Genomic DNA, 20,170 nt, shown 5'->3' with positions numbered 1-20,170 from the left:
AAGGGCCAGACACGTAGTGGATGTTCAGTGAATGTATGCTGAATGGATGGATGGATGGATGGATGGATGGATGGATGGATGGATGAGTGGGTCAGTGGCTGGGTGCAGCATAATGAGGAAGAAGCAGGAGAAAGGGAGGAAGTGTAGGGTAAAGCTAGGGGCCATCCTAAGAGCAGAAATTGACTAACTGGCCTGCAGTAGGGGAGACTGGGCAGCGGGGGAAGAGAGCGAGGAGGAGGGGCCTGTGGGGAGGGGGAGGAAGGCGGACAGAGGGCACCCAGCGGGGGACGCCAGGCCTCACTCTATCTCTGGCAGCTCTGCAGCTCCTCTTTAAAGTTCAGGGCAAATGCCACCTGGTGCTCGCATGCCTTCCAGGACTTGGCCACCTTCTGATGTGATTCTTCCTCCAGCTTTCCCTGCAGGGGCGCTGGTACCTCCTGGGCCTGGAGGGTGCTAGTAGAAACGGAGCAGTCTGAACACCGCATGGGCCCCAGATAGCCCCAACCCATTTTCAACGGTTTCTTTCCAAGTTGCACAGATGTCCTCACTATGTCTCACTGCTTGGGATGGGGACTGGGGCAGAGATGCCTCCTCCGTGGCCCCTACACACACAGAGCCTCTGTCCTGGGCACTTCCGCTCCCAAGCATCCTGACATCCTTAGCAGCCCGGCAGCTAAGGTCATCTCACCTCCCCCCGCCCCACCAGGCTGGCCCTGGGCCAGCAGCGGGGGCTTGGCCATGTGTGGCAGAGACAGGACTTGTTTGTTTGTTTTTTTTAAGATTTTATTTATTTATTTATTTGACAGCACAAGCAGGGGGAGCGGGAGAGGGAGAAGGAGGCTCCCCGCTGAGCAGGGAGCCGGACATGGGACTTGATCCCAGGACCCTGGGTTCATGACCTGAGCTGAAGGCAGACACTTGACCATCTGAGCCACCCAGGCGCCCGAGACAGGACTTGTTGAAGCTTTAAGATTTCCCACATGCTCCCCTAAAAGGGCCAAAATGGGACAACCAGGAGTGTTGATACCTGGGGAAGGGAGCCTGGCTTTGGCCCCATGGTTCAGGGTTTGGGGCTCTGGACTATTCCAGCTGGAGACAGAGGCTAGCCCACCTCCTGCTTACAGGGTCATCTCACCCAGTGTGGGAGCAGGACACCCACTCCAGCTTGGACAACCTGAGGGTGGGCTTGAGCAGCCACTTGCCATGTCTCCTGGCCAGGGGCCACCCCCAGCACTGATGGCAACCCCGCCCTACCCGCACGCAGCCTTGGTGCTCTGCCTCTGGGGCCTGCACGGGGCCCTCCGACACCCGCTCTCCTTGAGGCCGCTAGGACGGCTGCTCTAAGCGGACCACTGGTCATTGGCACTTCTGCCTAGCTCTTCCAAGTCTCCTGTTCACCTGTGAAGACCCCCCACTCCACCCAGTCATGGCTTAGCATCCACCAGGACTGTGGGGCTCACGTGGCTGGGATCAGTCTGCTCAGGCTAGCTGCCAGGTCTTTACCCGTGAGCCCACTCCACCAGAGCCCCTGCTTTCCTCATCCTCTGGGACGCAACTCTTCCAGGAGGCCTCCTCCGACCCCAGCCCACAGAGGCTTCTCCGAACTCCAGGCTTTGGTTCTGGACCAGATGGTTTAACACTGGACAGTACCAGGATGCGCACTACCAAAGGGTGCTCTTTTTCTGGGACCACAAGGTGAATGGCGTGTGCTAGAGTTGTGCTATGTCGAGGCCCTGCTCCAATCTGTCCCTCCTGGACATTCTCTTTCCCATGGTGTCCCTAGAGCTCCTCACCTGACTTCGGAATCCCCCAAGGACAGGGCCTAGACTCCCCTGCTTCTCTGCCCCCTGGCACAGGTGGGCACAGGCTGGCTCAGTTGGCACCCTGGACTCCCTGTGGGGCCGACCCTGCCGGCTGTCTTGGGCCACCTGGGCGAGCATCAGCAGCTGCCCTGCAGCAAGGTCGCATCCTGAGCCTGGGCAGGGGTTAAGACTCCACCCAGGCCCTGAAGTGCCTGGGCCCTGTCCCCATCCCATCGCTGCTCCTGGCCCTTCAGGCCTGACACCAGCATCTCCTGCGGGTACACATCCCGGGGTCTCCTCACAGCCTCCAGATCACACTGTTTTGACCCTGAATGAGTTCTTCCCCACCCTCGGGGCTTTGTTTTCCCATCTGATCCAGGAGGGGAGTCGGCTGGGTCATGGCAAGGTCTTCCCAAATGTTGGGGGGTGGGGGTGTTCTTCCCTGGGCTGCACAGAAATCTTTGCACTGCCCTCCCTCCCCAGCTGCTGCTCCAAGAATGAAGACCAGAGAATGAAGTATAAGGCAGGGCCAGTGTTCAGGGCCCTGCCACGCACCCACTTAGAGGAGGGCTCTGGGCCAAGGGGCTGTTGGCTCCTCTGGTCCAAACACGGCTGGCCTTTTCCACTTCTGTCTGCAGTAGCGGATCCTACCGGAGGACCTCTTGCCACTAGGCCCCTCCCCCACGACCGGGCACTCCGATTTGTCTTCTGCGTCCTGGTCTGGCCTCCTCCACTCCTGTCCCTGGGACTCCTGCAGCTGGTGCCCCTCCTGCTCCAGGTGGGCCAGGGAGCATTCCACCTGCTGGGGGGAGGGCTGAAGGCAGCACTGAGCCCCTGGAGAGGGCCCTCCCTGCCCCCAGGCACAGGAGTGCCTGCAGATTCTGATAAAGCAGGCTGGCTCCACCAGCTGTGAAAAGCCCAGCCAGGGGCCCAGCTGCCAGCCCAGCACAGACCTGTGCCCTGGCTTGTACACAAGGGACACAGCTCCAAGGGGGTGCCCAGCTATTATCACTACGGGCTCCAGATGTGTGACCCTCCACCTGCAGCTGGACCTGAGACACCAGCTGCTGATGGCTTTGGAGCTCCAGCAAGAGGACCAGGGACACTGTCGTGGAATGCTAGAGCTGGGAGGCAGGAGCAGACAGGCTGTCAGGTGAGTCCCCAGGGTCACCCCAGGCACCGTATGGAGCAGGAGCTTTAGGAGGGGCAGCTATGGGCTGAGACCCCCAGGTCACTAAAGGCTTAGGTACCTAGGCTATCACAAGGTGGCCCTGCCCACCACACCTTCACATGGGGCAGGGGTGCTGGGTGCCTCCCCTAGAACCTTCAGCTTGCATGAACCTTCACCTTCCTCTCTCCCTGGGGACTGCAGCTTTCACCAGGGCAACTGGGCCTTGAAGGAAACTCTTCTGTCCACTGAGCTAAAACCAGCCTCTCCCTCCAACTCTCCCTGGGGGGGCCACAGGGACCCCGGTCCTTCCTTTGCCTCCAACCAGCGCCTCTAGCCACACCAAACAATGCACTGCACACCTCCAGAGGGCGCCATTCACGGAGATGACACTGTTCAGCACAGCAGCCCTGTTGGGGACCCAGTTCCCGTCTGTCTCCTTTGGATGCCCCAGACCTTGACAAGCCTTCTTCCTGAGAACATGACCCCAGATGTGAGCACCAGCCCTGAGCATTCTGGAGCTCCCAGCCTGGGAAGAGGACCTTGCTAGCACAGGGGACCTCCTGAGGTCCCCTGTGGATAAGCAAGGAAGATCAGGGAGGGAAGGATGGACGCCTCACTTTCTGCTCCTGCATGAGGAGCTCACCCCGGGCCCTGCAGAGTCCCAGCTCACATCCCTGCCTCCACAGCACCTGTGCTGGCTAGACATGGCCTCCAGCGCTGCGTGCAGGTGGCCAGCCAGCTTGGCCCAGTGCCCCCGCTCTCTACCAGCCATACCCACAGGGCCTTCTCTGAGGGCCTCCCGTCCTGCTCCAAGGCTCTGTCTGAGCACCTGCCAGGAAAGAGGAGCCAGGCTTCAGCCTGGGCCTCAGGGGCTGCCGTGCCCACCTTTCCCACACTCACCTGCACCCTTCAGTGGGGCTCAGTGAGCAGGCACAGTCCAGTGGCCAAAAGTGACAGGAGGGCCAGGGGGACCAGATGGGGGCAGTGCATCAGGTCCATGGGGCTCTGCCTCAGTGTGGGTCCTGAGAGCAGGACAGTTGGGAGACCCTGGAGCTAGGGCACCAGCTTCTGAGGCCCCTTCAGATATGGAAACTAAGGCCCTGGTGCTGAGCATGCACCTAAACCTGACAACACCTTGGCTCAGGATTTTCCCTGGTGATTCAAATTTCAAATAAGCATCTGCCTCAACCCCACTAAACAGTTCTCAGTTCCAACAGCTCCTATGAGCCGCGGTGCTGACTCTGGCCCAGCCACTTGGTTGTTACCAAGTTCACCTGGCCCTCCCCGGCTTCAGGAGGGGGAACTGAAGCTCCAAAGGGGACGTCAGCTGCCCCAGGTCATGAAGGGGGTCCACTGCAGACTGGGCCCACACTCCCCGACCCCTGCTGCTCCCCTTCCCAGTATAGGAGTCTGGAAATGGCAGGGGACAGGGAAACATTTTGGGGACACCGTAGTTTAGCTCTAATATAGGGGGTCAGAAGCCCTTAAACCAAGTTACTGCTTCAGTACCCCTTTGGCTTCCATAGCTTTAGCTGGAAGATGGGGGCCCTGAGCCCTAGGCCCCACCCACTTCACCTCCAGGGACTGAGCCTCAGAAGAGAATCCTACCACTGTCTTCCCACCCACGCACCTGGGCACCAAGCACTGTGCCCCAGCTCTGTGTGGGCACAGGGAGAAAGTACCCACTGAGGAGAGGGTCACTGGGCTGAGCTCCCCCGCCCCCCTAACTGACTTGCTCACTCCTCACATTCCCAGACCCGCTCCCTGCTCAGGATGGCACTACCACCCACCAGCCCTCTCCCCGCAGACACCTCTTCTCTCTCGACTCCACGCCCACATTCTTGCGGCCGCTTCCGAGCTCTCTCTCCACATTTCACCACACACAAGGCCTCTCCAAGATGGACTATGAGGACTGTCCGCCGCCCCCACCTCCCACACCCTGGCGCAGCGCCCACAACTCCACTCTGGCTGGGTGCTCTGTCTTCCCACTAAAAACAGGCGCTCCCCACAGACCGCCCCCAGCGCTTACTGAGAACCCCAACTCTGCCTGGCTTGGTTGTGGAAGGGCTCATGGTCTGCGGGAGTGGGGAGTGGCACGGGCCAGATGCTGAATTTACAGAGCCTGCGCAGAGGAAGGCACAGCCCCCAGTGCTGTGGGAGCACAGGGAAGGGGAGCCTGATTCTCCCTTGGAGCGCCCAGGAAGGCTTTCCAGATAGGTGACCCTGGAGCTGAAGCTCAAAGGTGAATTAACTGCCCCAGAGAAGGCAAAGATGGATGTGGCAGACAAGAGAGGGAGAAAGAGAGCAAGGGCGGCAGGACAAGGAGGGGATCAGAGGAGCTGGGGCCTGGAGAAGGCAGCAAGCCGAGCCAGGAGCCCAGCAGGGCAAAAGGGAGATCACGAGGGGCAGGAGCTCCTGTGGGTCTCAGGTGGCTGGTAGCAGGGCGCAGGGCAGGGGCATTTCCCCAGTGCCCTTGAACTGTGTTGCAGTTCTCGGCCCGCACAGAAGAGGCTTGGTGGGCACAAGGATAGAGGCCTGGGGAAAGAGGTGGGTCCCAAGGGGCTGGGGATGTGGAGCAAGGGTCCTCTGGAGGTGACCCTCCGCTTGAACTCCCCAGCCGAGAGCTGCCAAAGTTGCAGCCTTCCAGCACTGGGGGAACGAGGTGGGAGGGTGTGTGTGGGGGGGGGGGGGGAAGTTACCTGTACTTCATCTCAGGTTAGACCTTTTTCCAAGGGCCTGACACCCTGCCTCTTTTTCTCCTAGGTGTGCGTTCTTTCGGGAGCAAAAAGACAAAAGAAGGAAGCTCTAATGGTAGAATCTGAGGCACGGGACAGCTACTGAACTGCAGATTTTGGAGAGGGGGCTGGGAGATGGCTCCTACTCCATTTCAGAGGATGAGAGCGGCTTCCTTACCGGGAGGCAGGGACTCCTGGGTTCCCGATGTGGGAAGGGCTGGTGGGAAGATGCGCCCGACTTACCTCCTCGGAGCCCGGCGCCCAGGGCAGGGCTGGACACAGGAGCCTCCCCGAGCTCCTCCACCCTCAGCTGCCCACGCGGTCCTGGCTTCTAGGAGCCATGGAAACCGCGGGCCACACCAAGCGGCGGGGGGGGAGCAGACACACAGTCCTTTCGCGTCGCTGAGTGGATGAAACCCTGAGGTGAAACCAGGCTGGTGTGGTCGTACAGGCCCCGCAAGGGGGCCCGGGCAAGAATGGCAACTCATTACCTCCGGCCCCGGAGGCAGGATCCCAAGGGAGCGGGACCGAGGGGCGGGGACAGCCGGGCTCTCGGTCACCCACAGCACACTGGAAGCGCCTTCTGAATTTGTTTGGGGGGCGGGTGCATTTGGTTGGAAGGGGACGGGGATCCGTTCTTGAGGCCACATGAGCGTAGCAAGCCTCCGTGTTGCCTTAGCTTCGCTTGTTTACTTCGGATGGGGTGGTGGAGCTAACAGAACTGGGGCGCGGGGGGTACTAAGCACCCCCCTCAGGCCACGCCGTCGGACCTCAGTTTAGGCGAGAGCCGGAGACCAAAGATCAGAGGAACAGCCTCAACTCCGGAAGGAGGGGCCCGACTCGCAGCGCGCCTGTCCGGGCGGGGTGAGGACGCCTCGCGTCAGAGGCGTGGCCAGCCCTCATTGGGGGAGTGGGCGCGACCCGCCCCCTCAGAGCGGTCCCGGGAGGGGCGGGGGCCGGCGAAGATGCCCGGGCCCTCCCGCTCCGGCGCTGGCGGGGCGTGTGGGCCACCAGAGGCCGCTCCCGCCCGCTTAGCTGGGCGATACCAGCTAGAGCCCTGGGGCGTGAACGCTCACAATCCGTAAGGTCCCCCAAAAGACCCGACCTTGGCTTTCTCCTGTGGAAAATTGGGTCCCGTTATCCCGCCCCGACGAGGGGCGGGACAGCGGGTGGGAGGGGCTTCAGCGATCCCACCGTCGCCGCCTCGGCAAAAGGGGGCGTCGCATGGCTCGGAAAAATGGCCCGCGGGGCCTGATCGCGGGCTTTCCTTTGGCGGCGTTTTCGTTTTATTAACTGAGACACAGTGCGAGTCTGCGTACGGCGCTGCTCAGGGAAAAGGGGACTCTCTTTCCCCCAGACCCCGTCTCTCCAGAAACCCCGCCGAGGTGGCTCTCGGGGATCTTCCCCGAAACTGTTCTGATGCCCACGGGAATGCGGGCGTGCCGCAGGTCTTCAATAGACCCCCCCACACACAAAGAGAATAGGTCTCATTTGCTTCTTCCACGAAACCGGGAGCGGCGCCAGCCTTCCCGAGCCTCTCAGGACACAGGCCTCCGTCATCTTTGGCGCCCTCCGGGGTCCCGGGGCCAGGCGGACACTCAAGGCCCGCCCGGTTTTCACTGAGGCAACAGCGAAACAATGCCCGCCTCTCCGCGCGCAGGAAAGGGTTGGCGGGCATGGGCGGGGGCGGATCCACAGAGGAGGCAGGGTCCCCCGGCCTGGTCGGGGCTCCACCTCTCGGCTCCCGGCGCCCGCGGGCGGGGACGGCACCCGGGGCGAGTCTTGGGGCCTACGTGCGTCGCGACACGACGGGGGGCGGGCCGCAGCCGGGAACGTCCCCTCTGCCCTCCCGGAACCAGTCTCCACTGCTGCCGCCCGAACCGGGGCGGTGAAGGCGGGTCCTCCAGAGCCTTCGAGTCGGGGCCTAGAGCGGCCAGGCCATCGAGCCGGGTCGAGCAGGGACTGGCGACGGCTGCGTCACGCGAGGGGCGGGGCCGCCGCGGGCGGAGGCCGGAGCCGGAAGCGGAAGAGGCGCTCGGAGCGGGGAGTGGGGCCTAGCCACAGCCGGATCCTGGGAGACGGTGAGTGTGGGCCCAGGCCCGCGGCGGCGGCGGCGGCGGCGGCAGCGGCGGGGGGTGAGTCGACGGGACGGGCGCGCTGGGTGCGGGTCTCCGGGCTCCCGGTTCCGTCTCGGCCTTGTCTCTTTCTTTCTCCCCCTCGGCCCGCCTCTGGCCGCGGCCGCGACCTCTCACCCCTGACCCGCCGCTTCTCCCCCGGAGGGGCGGTCACCGCAGACCCCGACCTCTCGATCCCGCGGTGTCGGAGTCTGAGCCAGAGCGGCTTCTGAGGCCCCTGCAGGGATCCAGTTTCGGCCCTGCACCTCCCACGGAATGGGGTCGGGGTCCTACCTGGGAGAGCCTGGAGGGGCCTTCAGACCCCTCCCATACCGTCTGCTCGAGGCCTGCAGACTCCTCCTCCCCGCGCGGCCTGAAGTTTGATTCTAGCTCAGGCTGGCCATCCGCCTGTCTCCCGGGTCGCCCCTCGCCGCCAATGGCGGCGGTTATGGGGGAAGGGGCTCAGATCTCTGAGACCCAGGGCGCCTCAGGAAGGGACGCGAGCGAGGGCCGTAGGCCTCCAGCGTGTTTTGTTGTGATGATAGAGCCGCTCCAGCCCGGGGGAGGGGCCGGGCCAAGCTGACAGTACAAATGCCCGGGCTGCTCCCTGGTCCGGGAGTCTGTGTGTGCTTTAGTTCCGGGTGCGGGTGCTCTGGTGTGGAGCTGGGGTGGGAGTTGCCTGGGCCAGGCCCCCGTCGAGGCGGAGTTGGCTGCCTTCCAGCTTCCCTCCTCCATGCCCTTGAAAAGGAGGAGCGTTTCACCCGGTGGTGGCGGCTTGTAAGGTGGCAGGTTTGAGGTTGCAGTGGTGGGGCAGCGTCAGCCAAAAATAACCATGGGACGCTGGAGTGGCTGGGATCCGGGAGGGTAGACGCTGGCCTGGCTGGCTGCTCTTCTTGTCAACCCAGTTCTCTGGCCAGGAACTGCAAATGAGAAGTCAACTAAGCCTATGCTCAGAAAAAAGCTGGCATTCTTGGCCTGGTTTCCTTTACATTATCTCTTTCTTCCCTGTGTAAGAGCAGAGCCTTCCTGAACATAATTGTGACCCTTCGCTTCCTTAACCTATTTGCTGCGGTCTCAGAGCTTCAGAGATAATTGAAGAGAAATGGGATCTAGAGCCTTGGCTGGGAAGATAATGAGGGACATCTGGTATTCCCAATATTTCCCCTACCTAGAATGTGTTGAAGCAGAGGTTATCTCCTCTCTGATTACCTTGTGTGGTACTTTATAGCTTTCATACCTGTCATCTCCAATGCCAAGTTGGCTGGGAGGTGTTGTCTCCCAGTTCTCAGGTATGATGACCAAGACCTAGCGTCATGAGGCCAGTAAGTGGCAGCACTGGGATTTAGTTTGGGGTTTTCTACCCAGAGCTCTCTCTCCCCCTGGAAGGGACTTATAAAATATCCTTTATGTCCTAACATAGACCCAGAGGTGTTGTCTGGAATCTTTTGAACCTTGTTAATGAAAAGCTGACTTCATTAATGTGTTTGACCTAAAGGCGTGTGCTAGGCACTGTTAAAGAAGTAGCGTAATTTAATTCTCACAGAGCCCTATCAGAGATTACTGTCCCCTTGTTGCAAGAGAAGGTTGAAGGCCAGAGTAGTTTAATAACTTGCCTGAAGGCACACAGCTAGAAGCGGTGGTGTCGGGACTCAGACCAAAATCTGTCTGACTCTGAATCTGTGCTCAGCCCACTAACATGAACACGTGTGGGAATAAGAATCGTCTAGGTCCCAGGAGGGAGTCTTTGGCCTGGTGTGGACCAGACCACATCGTCCAGCTCTGGTGCCTTGCCTGCCTGGCCACCAGAGCATCTTCCATGTCACTTAGGGAGATGTGAGATACTGCCTTCATTCCATAACTTGGGCACCTGACCCAGGGTAATTGCAGGAAAACAGTGAAACGTTGGTCAGCTGATCGTCAAAACAGAACAGCAGTTTAAGCTTTTGAGGAGCTGTTGGTGATTTTACATAGTATTTACCTCCAAGCGTTGCTGGGCCTGGGCAGTAGATAGATAGGGGAAGAAACCTGCTGGTGGGAGATCGAGAGCAGGGATTTCCTCAGGATCATGGAGAAGCTCCCAGGGCTTTAGTCAGATACGCCTGGCTGCCCTGCCCATCCACAGGGAGCTGGTTCATTCTGCTCTCCTGACAGACCCTTCTCATGAGATGGGACAGCCTCAGTGGGTTTGTCCAAATGTGCTTAGTCAGGCGAGCCCAGGACTGACCACCGTTGGAGGTTGGCTAAGGCCAAGTAAAGGGTTGGGAGGAAGGCTGGCCAGCGTTCTGGGTGTGGGTGGAACAGTGAGTTGGCCTCACATAGCCATCTTCCTCAGCTGGTGTCTGGTCCAGCCTGACAATTTCCTGTGGTGGGTTTAAGTCCCTGCTGAACAGGGACAGTGAGGTAGGGCCCTTTTGGCCTGCCTCTCCGAGCACAGAAGCTGCCAGACTCTCAGCCCTCCGGCTTCTCCTGAGATGAGCACAGGAGAGGGGACCGGAACAGGGGGTCTCGCAGCAGTGGTACGGCTGAAGGCGAGGCACTGGCTGGCATGGCATCCCAGCTGGTCGGAGGGTGCCCCAGGGGTCTTGGGCAAGAAACTCGGGTGCTCTGAGGATGCTGGCACCAGTGTGCTGGTGCTGAGACAGAGCGTGGAGCAGCAGGGGCTGGACGGACCCCCAGGAATGTTTGGCCAGCCCCTCGGATCGGCTAGGGAATGTTTGTAAGACCCTGTGCACCTCCTCCTCCAAGGGCTGGTCTTCTCGTTTCCGCCTGTGGCCTCTCACACTGATGTGTGGTCTTTGCTCCCTTGAGTGGGGTCTAGTTCAGGGCCTCAGCCAGGCAACTTGGCTTCGGACTTGAGGGCTTTCACCCTTTGCTCCTGTGTGTTGGCTCCCTGCCAACAGCCCTTTGACTCTGGCCTCTGGCTTGACAGACCGGTCACTTCATAGGACCCCACAGACAGGAGGGAGTTGCACCCAGGAGGCTCTCCTCTCTCCTTGGCCTTGGTCTCCTGGGATGGTGCTTACCAGCCCCGCCCCCTTCTGTCTGCACCTGTGCCGGCTTGCCGGGTGCCCCGAGCCCCCAGGCCCCGCGCTGCCGTGCTGGGGAGGCAGCTGTCTGTTCATTGGCACAGAAGGGTGTTGCCCGTCGTGTGCTGTTTGACCAGTGTGACCTCAGAGCTCTTTTTCGCTTCATAAACCCCTGGGAGGGGCTGCCCCCAAACACAACAATGGGCCTCTTCTTCAGGAGCGCCTAGGCGCCCCGAGCAGCCCGGGGGCCAGAGTGGCTGGAGGTGGCTGGCCGCCCGGCTGCGCACTGAGCAGCGCTCTCTCTTTCCCGCGGCCTAGATGCATCACTGTAAGCGATACCGCTCCCCTGAGCCAGACCCGTACCTGAGCTACCGATGGAAGAGGAGGAGGTCTTACAGTCGGGAGCACGAAGGGAGACTGCGGTACCCGTCTCGAAGGGAGCCTCCGCCCCGGAGATCTCGGTCCAGAAGGTGACAGGGGGCTAGGTGGGAGGGAGGGGCTCCATCCCTCAGCGGGGCTGGGGAGACAGCGTGGAGGCTCGTGGCGGCCCTGGGCTCCTTCGGGGCCTGCCGCCTCTGCCACTGCGCCCCTCTCCCCCGAGCTCAGCTGCGTTCCCGGGCCTCTGTGTTCGCTGCCGTCCTGCTGCCCCTTTCTCTGTCCCTGAGTCTTCCTTCTCCAGACTCTAGGCCGGCATCGCCCCTGCTGACTTCTGAGCCTCCCTCGGTGGGGTTGAGAACGCAGCCTCTGTCCTTTCCGGAGCTCGGCCCCTCGTCCTGTGTTAGCAGCCACAGGGAGCTCTGGGGCGCTGGGACCCTCTGAGGCCCGGTGCTGAGCCTCCTGCCCTGGAGGGGTGCTGCCAGCTGCCCGGGTTCCGGAGGCGGGACTTCATGCACGCGCTCCAACCCCCCCATGCCTCCGCTCCAGCAGGCCGCCCTCTGAGCTCTTTGTGGGGCCTCACCACACCCCTTTTGCCCAGAAGCGAGACCCAGGCTAGTGGGAGGAAGGTCCCCACCTTACCAGTGTCCTCACCCGCCTCCCGGCAGCCACGACCGCCTGCCCTACCAGAGGAGGTACCGGGAGCGCCGTGACAGCGACACGTACCGGTGTGAAGAGCGGAGCCCGTCGTTCGGCGAGGACTGCTACGGGTCTTCCCGGTCCCACCATCGCCGGCGCTCGCGGGAGAGGGAGCCGTACCGGGCCCGCAGGCACGCCCACCACTGCCGCAAACGCCGCACCAGGTCTTGTAGCAGCGCCTCCTCGGTGAGTGGTGGCCACAGTGCGCTGGCTGGGGCTCCAGGGCCCCGTCCTTTCTAGCCTTCTCTCAGGCTGGCTGCTCTGGGTGAGTACTGCCAGCCCCGCGCACGCGCACTGGGTGTGCGTGCATGTGTGTGTGTCTGTGTCGTCTGGTCCAGGCGCAGGGCTGAGCGGGGGGCCCGGCCCCTCCGTCTTCTGGCCGTTGGCGGCGGCGGCGAGAGAGGCTCTGGTTCCGGCGCCGGCTGGCCCCCCGGCCTGTCTGTGTCTCCACGCTGCTCCGGGCCCGGGCCACGTGGTGCGCGTGGCCGGGGACACTTGGGGAACCCGATAGGGTTGCTGGTATGTGGTCTGGAGCTGCGTGGCCCGGTCCGTCCCACCCGGAGATGGCCCGCAGTCGCGGGCGCTGGCTGGAGTGCCACGGGTAGGGGCGGCCTGTCAGTCAGCTCAGACCGGGAGCTTCCCCCTCTGACCGCTGACCTCCAGCCGGGCCCTCTGCAGCCTCGCCTCTTCCCGTGAGGGGCGGTCAAGACAACGGGGACAGGCCGCCCGTGTGCCGGGGCGCGTGGACGGATGGCAGAAAGGCCCGCAGCCCCAGGCCTTGTGCGGTGGCCGGCCACACGCCGGGAGCGGGGCCTGGCCGTGTCGGGAGCATGGAGGCGGTCCGGATCTCTGCCGCGCCGCGCTCGGGCCCCTCGTGTGTCTGTCGGGTCGCGTGCCGTCTTCTCCTCTCTCCCCATCCCTCTTGCCTCCCGCCGGCCAGGAGGCCCCTGAGGAGTGGCGGCGGGACCGGTGCAGGGCCCAGGCTTCTCTTCTGCTCAGCTTTCCTGTGACTTCCTTGAGCGGCCACGGCTTGAGGGTTGACCGCGGGCGGCCCAGCACGGCCCGGTGGCCTCTGTGCACGCCGCCACACACTGCTGCAGGATGGCAGTGCAGGTCTGTGGCCCCGCTTCTTCTCTTCCGGGTGCCCTCTGTCGTCAGGAGGCGCGGGATGGCCCGGCCTGTGAGATCGTGGGCGCCGAGGCCAGGGCAGAAGCTGGCGTGGGGCCCGTGGGGGCCGTCGTGGTAGGAGGGTCGCCCGGCCTGCTCGAGGCTGGCGGCACGAGGGCCGCCGGCGGAAGGCCGTTTCTGGTGGTGACGGGACGTGTGGCCACGGAGGCCCGTGTGGGGGCAGGTGGCGGCTTGGCTCCGAGTGGCCGCTGTCGGGCCTGCGCAGGGCTGCGTGTGCGAGCTGAGGCAGGCGAGGGCCGGCCGGGCGTTGTGCAGCTGAAGCCAGAGCGGCCTCTGGCCGTTGCGGACGAGCGGACCCAGGCTGAGCCAGCCACCTTCTTGCGCCGTTCTCGCTGCGTCTTCACGCTGGCTGGAGCCATCCCGGGAGGGCCCGGGAGGGGGACCCTCGGTGGCGAAGGGAGCCGGGGCCCGGGGCTCTTGGCGCCGCCCGGCCCCTCGGCAGCGGAGGCTTGGTCGTCTTTCTGAGCGTTTGCAGCGCCCTTCTCTTAGATAATGTCCGAGTTTTCTTTACATACCTGTAGCTGTTTTTACTTTTCTGTTTTTGAAGTCAGTTTGTGTCTTGACGTGTCCCTTGCAATATCCCTATCGTTATATATGCTGTGTGCCTTATGAAATGCTGGGATCTGGAAAATCCAACCAACCAACCCACCGGCTCCTCACCGTCTCCACCTCTGCCTTTGACTGACACCTCAATCTGTCAATCGGAACCGCCTACCATGCGATTGGTCGGATGGCGTTTCGGGGGGCGGTGCATGCAGAGAAGCCAACAGAGCAGTAAGCGCAGCAGCCGGAGTGTGGAAGATGACAAGGAGGGCCACCTGGTGTGCCGGATCGGCGATTGGCTCCAAGAGCGATGTACAGCCACCTTTCGTAAAACTTTACCTCTCTACTTTCTCCCCCCTTGTTAGACGAGACCTCTCCTGCCCGGAGGGGCCTCTAGTGCGCGTGGCGCCTTAGCGGGGCCACCAGTAATTGCCTGAATGACACAGACGCTAGCAACTTCTGTTTTTAAGAGCGTAGCCGTGAGAAAGAAACCTTTTTTGTTTTTGAGAATTTGAATGCTGTGAACTTGCAGGAGCTGCCGGCCCTCTGCCCTCCAGGCCCTCATGCCCTGCTTCTTTTCTCTCCTAGATGAGATCGTGGGGAACCTGGGCGAAGGCACGTTCGGCAAGGTGGTGGAGTGCTTGGACCACGCCAGGTGAGCGGTCCTCCTGGGCAGAGCCAGCCTGCGGTTCCTGAGGGCGGTGCGCGTCAGAGCCTCTCCCGTGGCTTTCCGAAGGGTCGCGCCATAGCAGGGTGCTGGCCTGGGCACGTTGGGCTTCTGCTGATCCCCTGAAATAGGGAGAAATTGCCGGGGCTCCGCAGGCGTGTGGCCTCCCTGCCCACGGACTGCTGGCCCGTGAGGGGCGCTGCCCTGGCAGCCCCTCAGCCCCCCGGGGCTGTGGTGGCGGCCGTCGGGCACACAGCCGAGGCCCCGGCTCTTCAGTGGTCCGGGTCCGCTTCCTGCCATCTCGTGGCGGGTTGGGCCTGGGAGGGGGTTCGGAATAGTGCTGAGCCCAGACCAAGCCCGAGCCCCCCTGCCCCGCTCGGGAGGTCTGCCTGAGAGGCTGTGCGCGGCCCGGTTGAGAGGAACGGGACTCGGGTTCTTTGACCTAGCCGGCCGCCGCCTTCTCCCACGTGGCCAGGCTTGATTGCGGGTCCCTCTGAGTGTGCGCAGGTAGAACAGGGCTCTGTGTGTGTTTGGGTGCTTCTGGGGACCCTTGCTGCCTTCCAGGCTACATGGTGAAACGCTCTTGTCCCCTCGCCATTCCTCCAGACCAGAACTCGTGCGCCTCTGCCTTAGGCTGGAAGGCTGCCTCCTGGGAGCCCGCTGCCTCCCTCTTCTGATGGCACTCTCATTGGTCTGGTGCTTTAGCTACCAGGTGCTCGTGTCCTTGCTGTGTCATTTGAGCCACGTGCCGCCCATCACGACCTTTCCACTGTGTTAGAGGTGAAGAGATCTGACCCATACCCCCCAGGTGTTGAGTGCTGGCGCCAAGTACCACCGTACGGGGTGCTCAGGACAGTTGGACCTAGCCATCCAGCTAGCCCTGTGGCCTCCATATAAGGTAGTGACAGTGACTGACAGGAAACCTCCCTGGGCTCCCAGTTCCCACCCCTCAGACCCAGTGTGGCCCGCCAGGTTAGGGCTGGGGCCAGTGGGCATGGGGACGTGTAGACCGCACTGGGACCAGAGGGACAGGAGGCAGATCTGCGAGCTGTGACATGCGGGGGCAGCTAAGCTCTCTGGGCCGTGCCCCTGAGTAGCTGGAGGGGCAGTGAGCCTCTGAAGTCACTGAGGGGCAGGCACAAGGCTCGGGGGACATTTAGGGGGTCCAAAGGGAGTTGGCCAGAGGGGTGGTTATGAGGGAGTAAATTTCACCTTGGCAAAAGGGCCTGATCCTCAGAGCCATCCAACCCTGGTGGCGACTGCCTATGGGAGTGACGAGCTCCCTGTGTTGAAGATCAGAATGCCATTGAGGGAGCCTGGAGCAGGTGGCCTTTCCTCTGAGGTCTTTCCCAGCCCTGAAAATCTGGGAAAATGGGAGAGGGAAAGAAAAAGGGTATTCTCCAGAAGATGCCTCTGCCCTGGGGCCTGTGAGCCTTTTCCTTGGGCACCAAGGCCAGCCTCCCAGAGGTCTCAAGGGGCCGCATCCTTATGGGCCAGGGGTGTCTCAGTCTAGTTCCCCACCGGGCTTCTGAAGTCTGGCTGGCCCTTCCCGATAGCCGCCGGGCCTGGCGGTCGAACCTGAGCACGTCCCCTGCTCTGCTGGCATCCTGCGGGTGGCCTATGGGGCGGGGCTGGCGGATGGGAAGCGCAGAGCCAGGAATTCTTAAAATCCGCACTAGACACCGAAGGGGCCTCCTGGCGCTCGCGGTCTGTGATACGTGCTGTGGCTGGTTGGTAGGCAGGCTGGGGGGGGCCAGAGGAAGTGGAGTAAAGGGAGCGCCCCGGGGACTCCCAGCGAGAAGACCCTATTGCTGGCACCCTTACCCTCTTACCAAGGCTTCGTCCCATCCTGGAACCCCCACCCCAGGGGGCGCTGTTTGCCCAGACCTGGAGATGTGCTTTAGGAACGTCAAGAGGTGCTGCGAGAAGGTTCTGGCTGGGATGGCGTGGCCAGGGTCAGGGCTGACTGGCCTGTAGGTCGGGTTACTGAGTGAGCTGGTGCCGGTGCTGCCGGCGGGCTAGGCGTCCACCCCTCTGCGCACTCTCCCGGGAGCTGGCAGTGGCTGGCATCAGATAAGCCCAGGCTGGCCCCGGCGCGCTAACTCAGAGATGCCAGGGGAGCCTGCTGCCGGGACGGGAGGTGTGGCGTCGTCTGGGGGCAGGCTGGGGGTCAGCTGTCTGCGCTCGGCAGAGCAGGTCCTGTTCTGGAGTCCTGAGTGGTGTTTGCCAGGAGTTGCCAGATTGGGGTGGAGGGTGGGGGGAGAAGGGCAGGGGCACTTCTCCTGAGAACCTCTGCTTCCTTCCCGGATCCCAGAGGGAAGTCTCAGGTTGCCCTGAAGATCATCCGCAACGTGGGCAAGTACCGGGAGGCTGCCCGGCTAGAAATCAACGTTCTCAAAAAAATCAAGGAGAAGGACAAAGAGAACAAGTTGTGAGTGTCACAGGGAAGCAGAGGGAAGCTCTCCGTGGGGACGGCGTCCGCTCCGGCCCCAACTGCCTAGACCCCCTGGCGGAGCCGTGTGCTCTCACCTGGTTGGCGCCAGGCCTTCTCCCGACGCGCAGGGCCGGGCGGCCGGGCCCAGAGCCGGGGCAGCTGGCCCAGAGGGCCGTGCCAGAGGAGCCTTCGGGTTGCAGTGCGGGCTCCACCCCAGCCGTTGTGCGGTGCGCGCTGAGGCCGCCTCCCAGGCCCGCTTCTGTAAATAGGGGCCTCGTGGCTTACGGCGGGGCTCAGACAAGACGCAGCCCCGAAGCTGCTGGGGCTCACGCGCGCGCTGAGCAGTTCCTCTCCCGCCAGCCCCGTGCCGAGCCCTGCAGGCTCGGGAAGCTCAGTTCCGGGAGCTGGAGAAAGGAAGGCACAATTTCATCTCTTTCTGAGGTGCAAGGATTATGGCCATGTCATAAGTCGATGGGGCAGGACCCTGTGGCAGTAGGAGGTTTAGTCCTCGCCCTGAGCTGATCTGGGTGACCTCTGATGGCAGACGTGCTTTTATGTCTGTAACTGATGGTCTTTCTTCATGAGCACATGTGACCCAGGGGCCCGGGAGCGGGGACCGGCTTCACCTGAGGGAGGGGCGGGGAGCCAGCCCCCCAGCAGACACTGAGCCCCACCCCCACCCCCCCATCATTCTCTTCTAGCCTGTGTGTCTTGATGTCTGACTGGTTCAACTTCCACGGTCACATGTGCATCGCCTTTGAGCTCCTGGGCAAGAACACCTTTGAGTTCCTGAAGGAGAATAACTTCCAGCCTTACCCCCTGCCGCACGTCCGGCACATGGCCTACCAGCTCTGCCACGCCCTCCGGTGTAAGTGTGCGCGCCGCCACTCCCCCGTTCACACCAGCTGCCGACCATCGTGCCCGGCCCGAGAGGCCCCGGGGCCCCTTGGGCTGAAAGGCCTTCAGGGAGGACTCTCTGGGAGGAGGGAGAGGCTTCGGTCGCCTCCAGGGACGCCTGAGCCCGCCTATGCCTCGGGCACTCAGAAAGAAAGGAGAGAGCGCTCCAGAATCTGCCCAGCTCGCCGTCGCCTCTCGCCGTCCCGCAGAGGGTGGAAAGGTCGAAGGCTGACTGGTAGATCCCAGCCCCGGGCGCTGCCCACGCACACACCCTCCGTCCGACAGTCCCTTCCCATCTGCCTGCCGGCCTTTGGGAGCCTCGTTCGGAGGTGCACGTGCCACCGTGCAGGGCAGAGGCTCCTTGGAGAGGAGGTAGATAGGCCTAGAGCTAGGCTGTCCGGGGTCCGCACAGATGGAGGGGGCAGGGACGAGCACTCCCAGCGAGGGGAGCGGCTCAGTGAGGGCCCACACCCCGGCATGTGCTGAAACTCACTCTGAGGAAGAGAGGGCCCGTTGTTGGGGAGAGGTGCGTCACACCGCGGGGACGGTCTTGACCACCAGCTGGGAGCCTGGAGCCAGAAGGTGCTAAGTGGCGGCCGGGTGCCGCCAGTGGTGGGGCAGGGACTGGAGGAGAAAGGTAGAGGTCTCCTTCCAGGCTGGGGGATGGGAAGAGGCAGGGCTGGCTTCAGGGGTGGCCCTGTGGTTATTTTAGTTCAGTGTTCTGTTGTTGCCATCTTAACGTTCTTTGAAACTTTTGAGTAAGGGGACCTGCATTTTCATTTTGCCCCCGACCCGCACATAATGTAGCTGGTGCTGGGGAGAGGGAGCCGCCCCAGGCTGATGCTGCAGCCTCGGGGAGAGGCTTGGGGAGGTTTTCTAAATGGGAAAAGCGTCCCCTGCCCCTCTTGTAAAGTATCAGACCCGGCCAGGGCCCCAACCACCGAGAACGCGAGAGGCCGCTCTGCTCCCCGGGCCCCCTGCAGAGGTTGGGGGTGCGAGGGTCACCGGCAGGCCAGCTGTAGAGGTGAAATCCGGCCCAGCGCTGGCGGAGGGGCCTGAGAAGCAGCCGGGGTGCTCAAGGTTCTGCTTCTGTCCTTCCTGCTTCCCCAGTTCTACACGAAAACCAGCTGACCCACACAGACTTGAAGCCAGAGAACATCTTGTTTGTGAACTCGGAGTTTGAAACCCTCTACAATGAGCACAAGGTACGGGCCGGGAGAGGGCAGGGCCGCGCTCTGGGGTGGGTGCCCCGCCGGGCCAGACTCCCGACCTGGTTTCCTTGCCTGTCAGAGCTGTGAGGAGAAGTCGGTGAAGAACACCAGCATCCGGGTAGCTGACTTCGGCAGTGCTACCTTTGACCACGAGCATCACACGACCATTGTGGCCACCCGTCACTATCGCCCACCTGAGGTGATCCTTGGTGAGTGACTGGAGAGCCACCACCCGATAAAGCGGACCGCTGTCGGGAGGGTAGGGCTAGAGGCAGGGATGCGCCCGCCCCCAGGGGCCGGTGTCACTGTGGTGGCTCACTTGGCCGTATGCAGAAAGGGTCTTCTGTTGGGGTTTGGGCAAGAACCCCGCCTCGCCAGAGCGGCAGCTGTCCTTTGACGTCTGGGCTGGGAGCCCAGGGCTGAGTCTCACGGTCTCCCCCCACGTTGGCTTTCAGAGCTGGGCTGGGCACAGCCGTGCGACGTCTGGAGCATTGGCTGCATTCTCTTCGAGTACTACCGGGGCTTCACGCTCTTCCAGGTAAGGCCGAGCCTCCCGCAGCACACGGCTCGCCTGAGCGCCGCTCCTCGGGCGGGCTGCAGGGGCTGGCGTGGGGAACCCTGTGACCGCCCCCCCTTGGGCAGCACGCTGGGACCACTCGGGCTCCTGAGGTCGGGGCAGTGGGGCGCTCAGGGCAGGAGGCGCGAGCATTGGAGGCAGGGGGCACGGCCTGAGGGAGGGCAGAGAGAGGGGCCGGGGCGGGGCACGTTCTGGGAAGAGTAAGGGAAGTCAGTGGAGAGAGAGGTGCGGTGATGGGCAAGTCCACCCTAGAGGTTAGGGAGCGTGTACTTGACCTTGAGCGAACAGGCTGGCAGGCTGCCACTAGGTCAGAGGCTGGGACTACTGTTCACTGGTGGGTTCACATCTCTCGGGGGCAAGGAGTGTCCCTTACTTTTTTGAGGGGGCAGAGGCTGGTACTGACGCCTGCTTGCCCTACCCCTGCCATTCCAATAGACCCATGAAAACCGAGAACATTTGGTGATGATGGAGAAGATCCTAGGGCCCATCCCATCGCACATGATCCACCGTACCAGGTAAGGAGCCCTGGTGGCGCCCTCTGTCCCCTACTCTGAGTGACCTAGCAGACCACTTGCCCAGACCTTCCCGCCCTGCTGCACCAGGCCAGCCGGGTTCCCCCACCTGGCTTCGCGGCCATTCCCCAGACTGCCGCTGTCTGCCCCCCAGCCCCCACCCAAGACGCGTCGCCCCCTGCCACCCCTACCACTTGACCCCTTCCTTTCCTTTGCTTT

At 62.6% G+C, this 20,170-nt stretch overlaps 1 protein-coding gene across 9 annotated transcripts in view; it reads left to right on the top strand.

Moving 5' to 3' along the window:
* CLK3 (CDC like kinase 3) overlaps positions 1–20,170 on the top strand; it is a 29,542-nt gene that overhangs the window by 8,117 nt on the left and 1,255 nt on the right. For 2 of the 9 annotated variants that reach the window (XM_078079091.1, XM_078079090.1), the window contains 13 exons: positions 2,441–2,580; positions 2,849–2,955; positions 5,737–5,796; positions 11,167–11,318; positions 11,892–12,108; positions 13,869–13,965; positions 14,242–14,308; positions 16,635–16,751; positions 17,456–17,622; positions 18,762–18,856; positions 18,942–19,071; positions 19,318–19,400; positions 19,875–19,954. In XM_078079091.1, the coding sequence (XP_077935217.1) occupies positions 5,782–5,796; positions 11,167–11,318; positions 11,892–12,108; positions 13,869–13,965; positions 14,242–14,308; positions 16,635–16,751; positions 17,456–17,622; positions 18,762–18,856; positions 18,942–19,071; positions 19,318–19,400; positions 19,875–19,954 (1,220 nt within the window). In that variant the 5' untranslated portion in view covers positions 2,441–2,580; positions 2,849–2,955; positions 5,737–5,781. Of the gene's footprint in view, positions 1–2,440; positions 2,581–2,848; positions 2,956–5,736; positions 5,797–7,575; positions 7,844–11,166; positions 11,319–11,891; positions 12,141–13,672; positions 13,966–14,241; positions 14,309–16,634; positions 16,752–17,455; positions 17,623–18,761; positions 18,857–18,941; positions 19,072–19,317; positions 19,401–19,874; positions 19,955–20,170 lie in introns of those variants that run through there. The other 7 variants (XM_078079093.1, XM_036117749.2, XM_078079092.1 and 4 more) reach the window with 7 other exon arrangements.

The sequence above is a fragment of the Halichoerus grypus genome, chromosome 8, assembly GCF_964656455.1.
Source record: "Halichoerus grypus chromosome 8, mHalGry1.hap1.1, whole genome shotgun sequence".
NCBI classification, from domain to species: Eukaryota; Metazoa; Chordata; class Mammalia; order Carnivora; family Phocidae; genus Halichoerus; species Halichoerus grypus.
The sequence above is the reverse complement of the archived record's forward strand: the minus strand, read 5'-3'. Positions and strand labels throughout refer to the sequence as shown.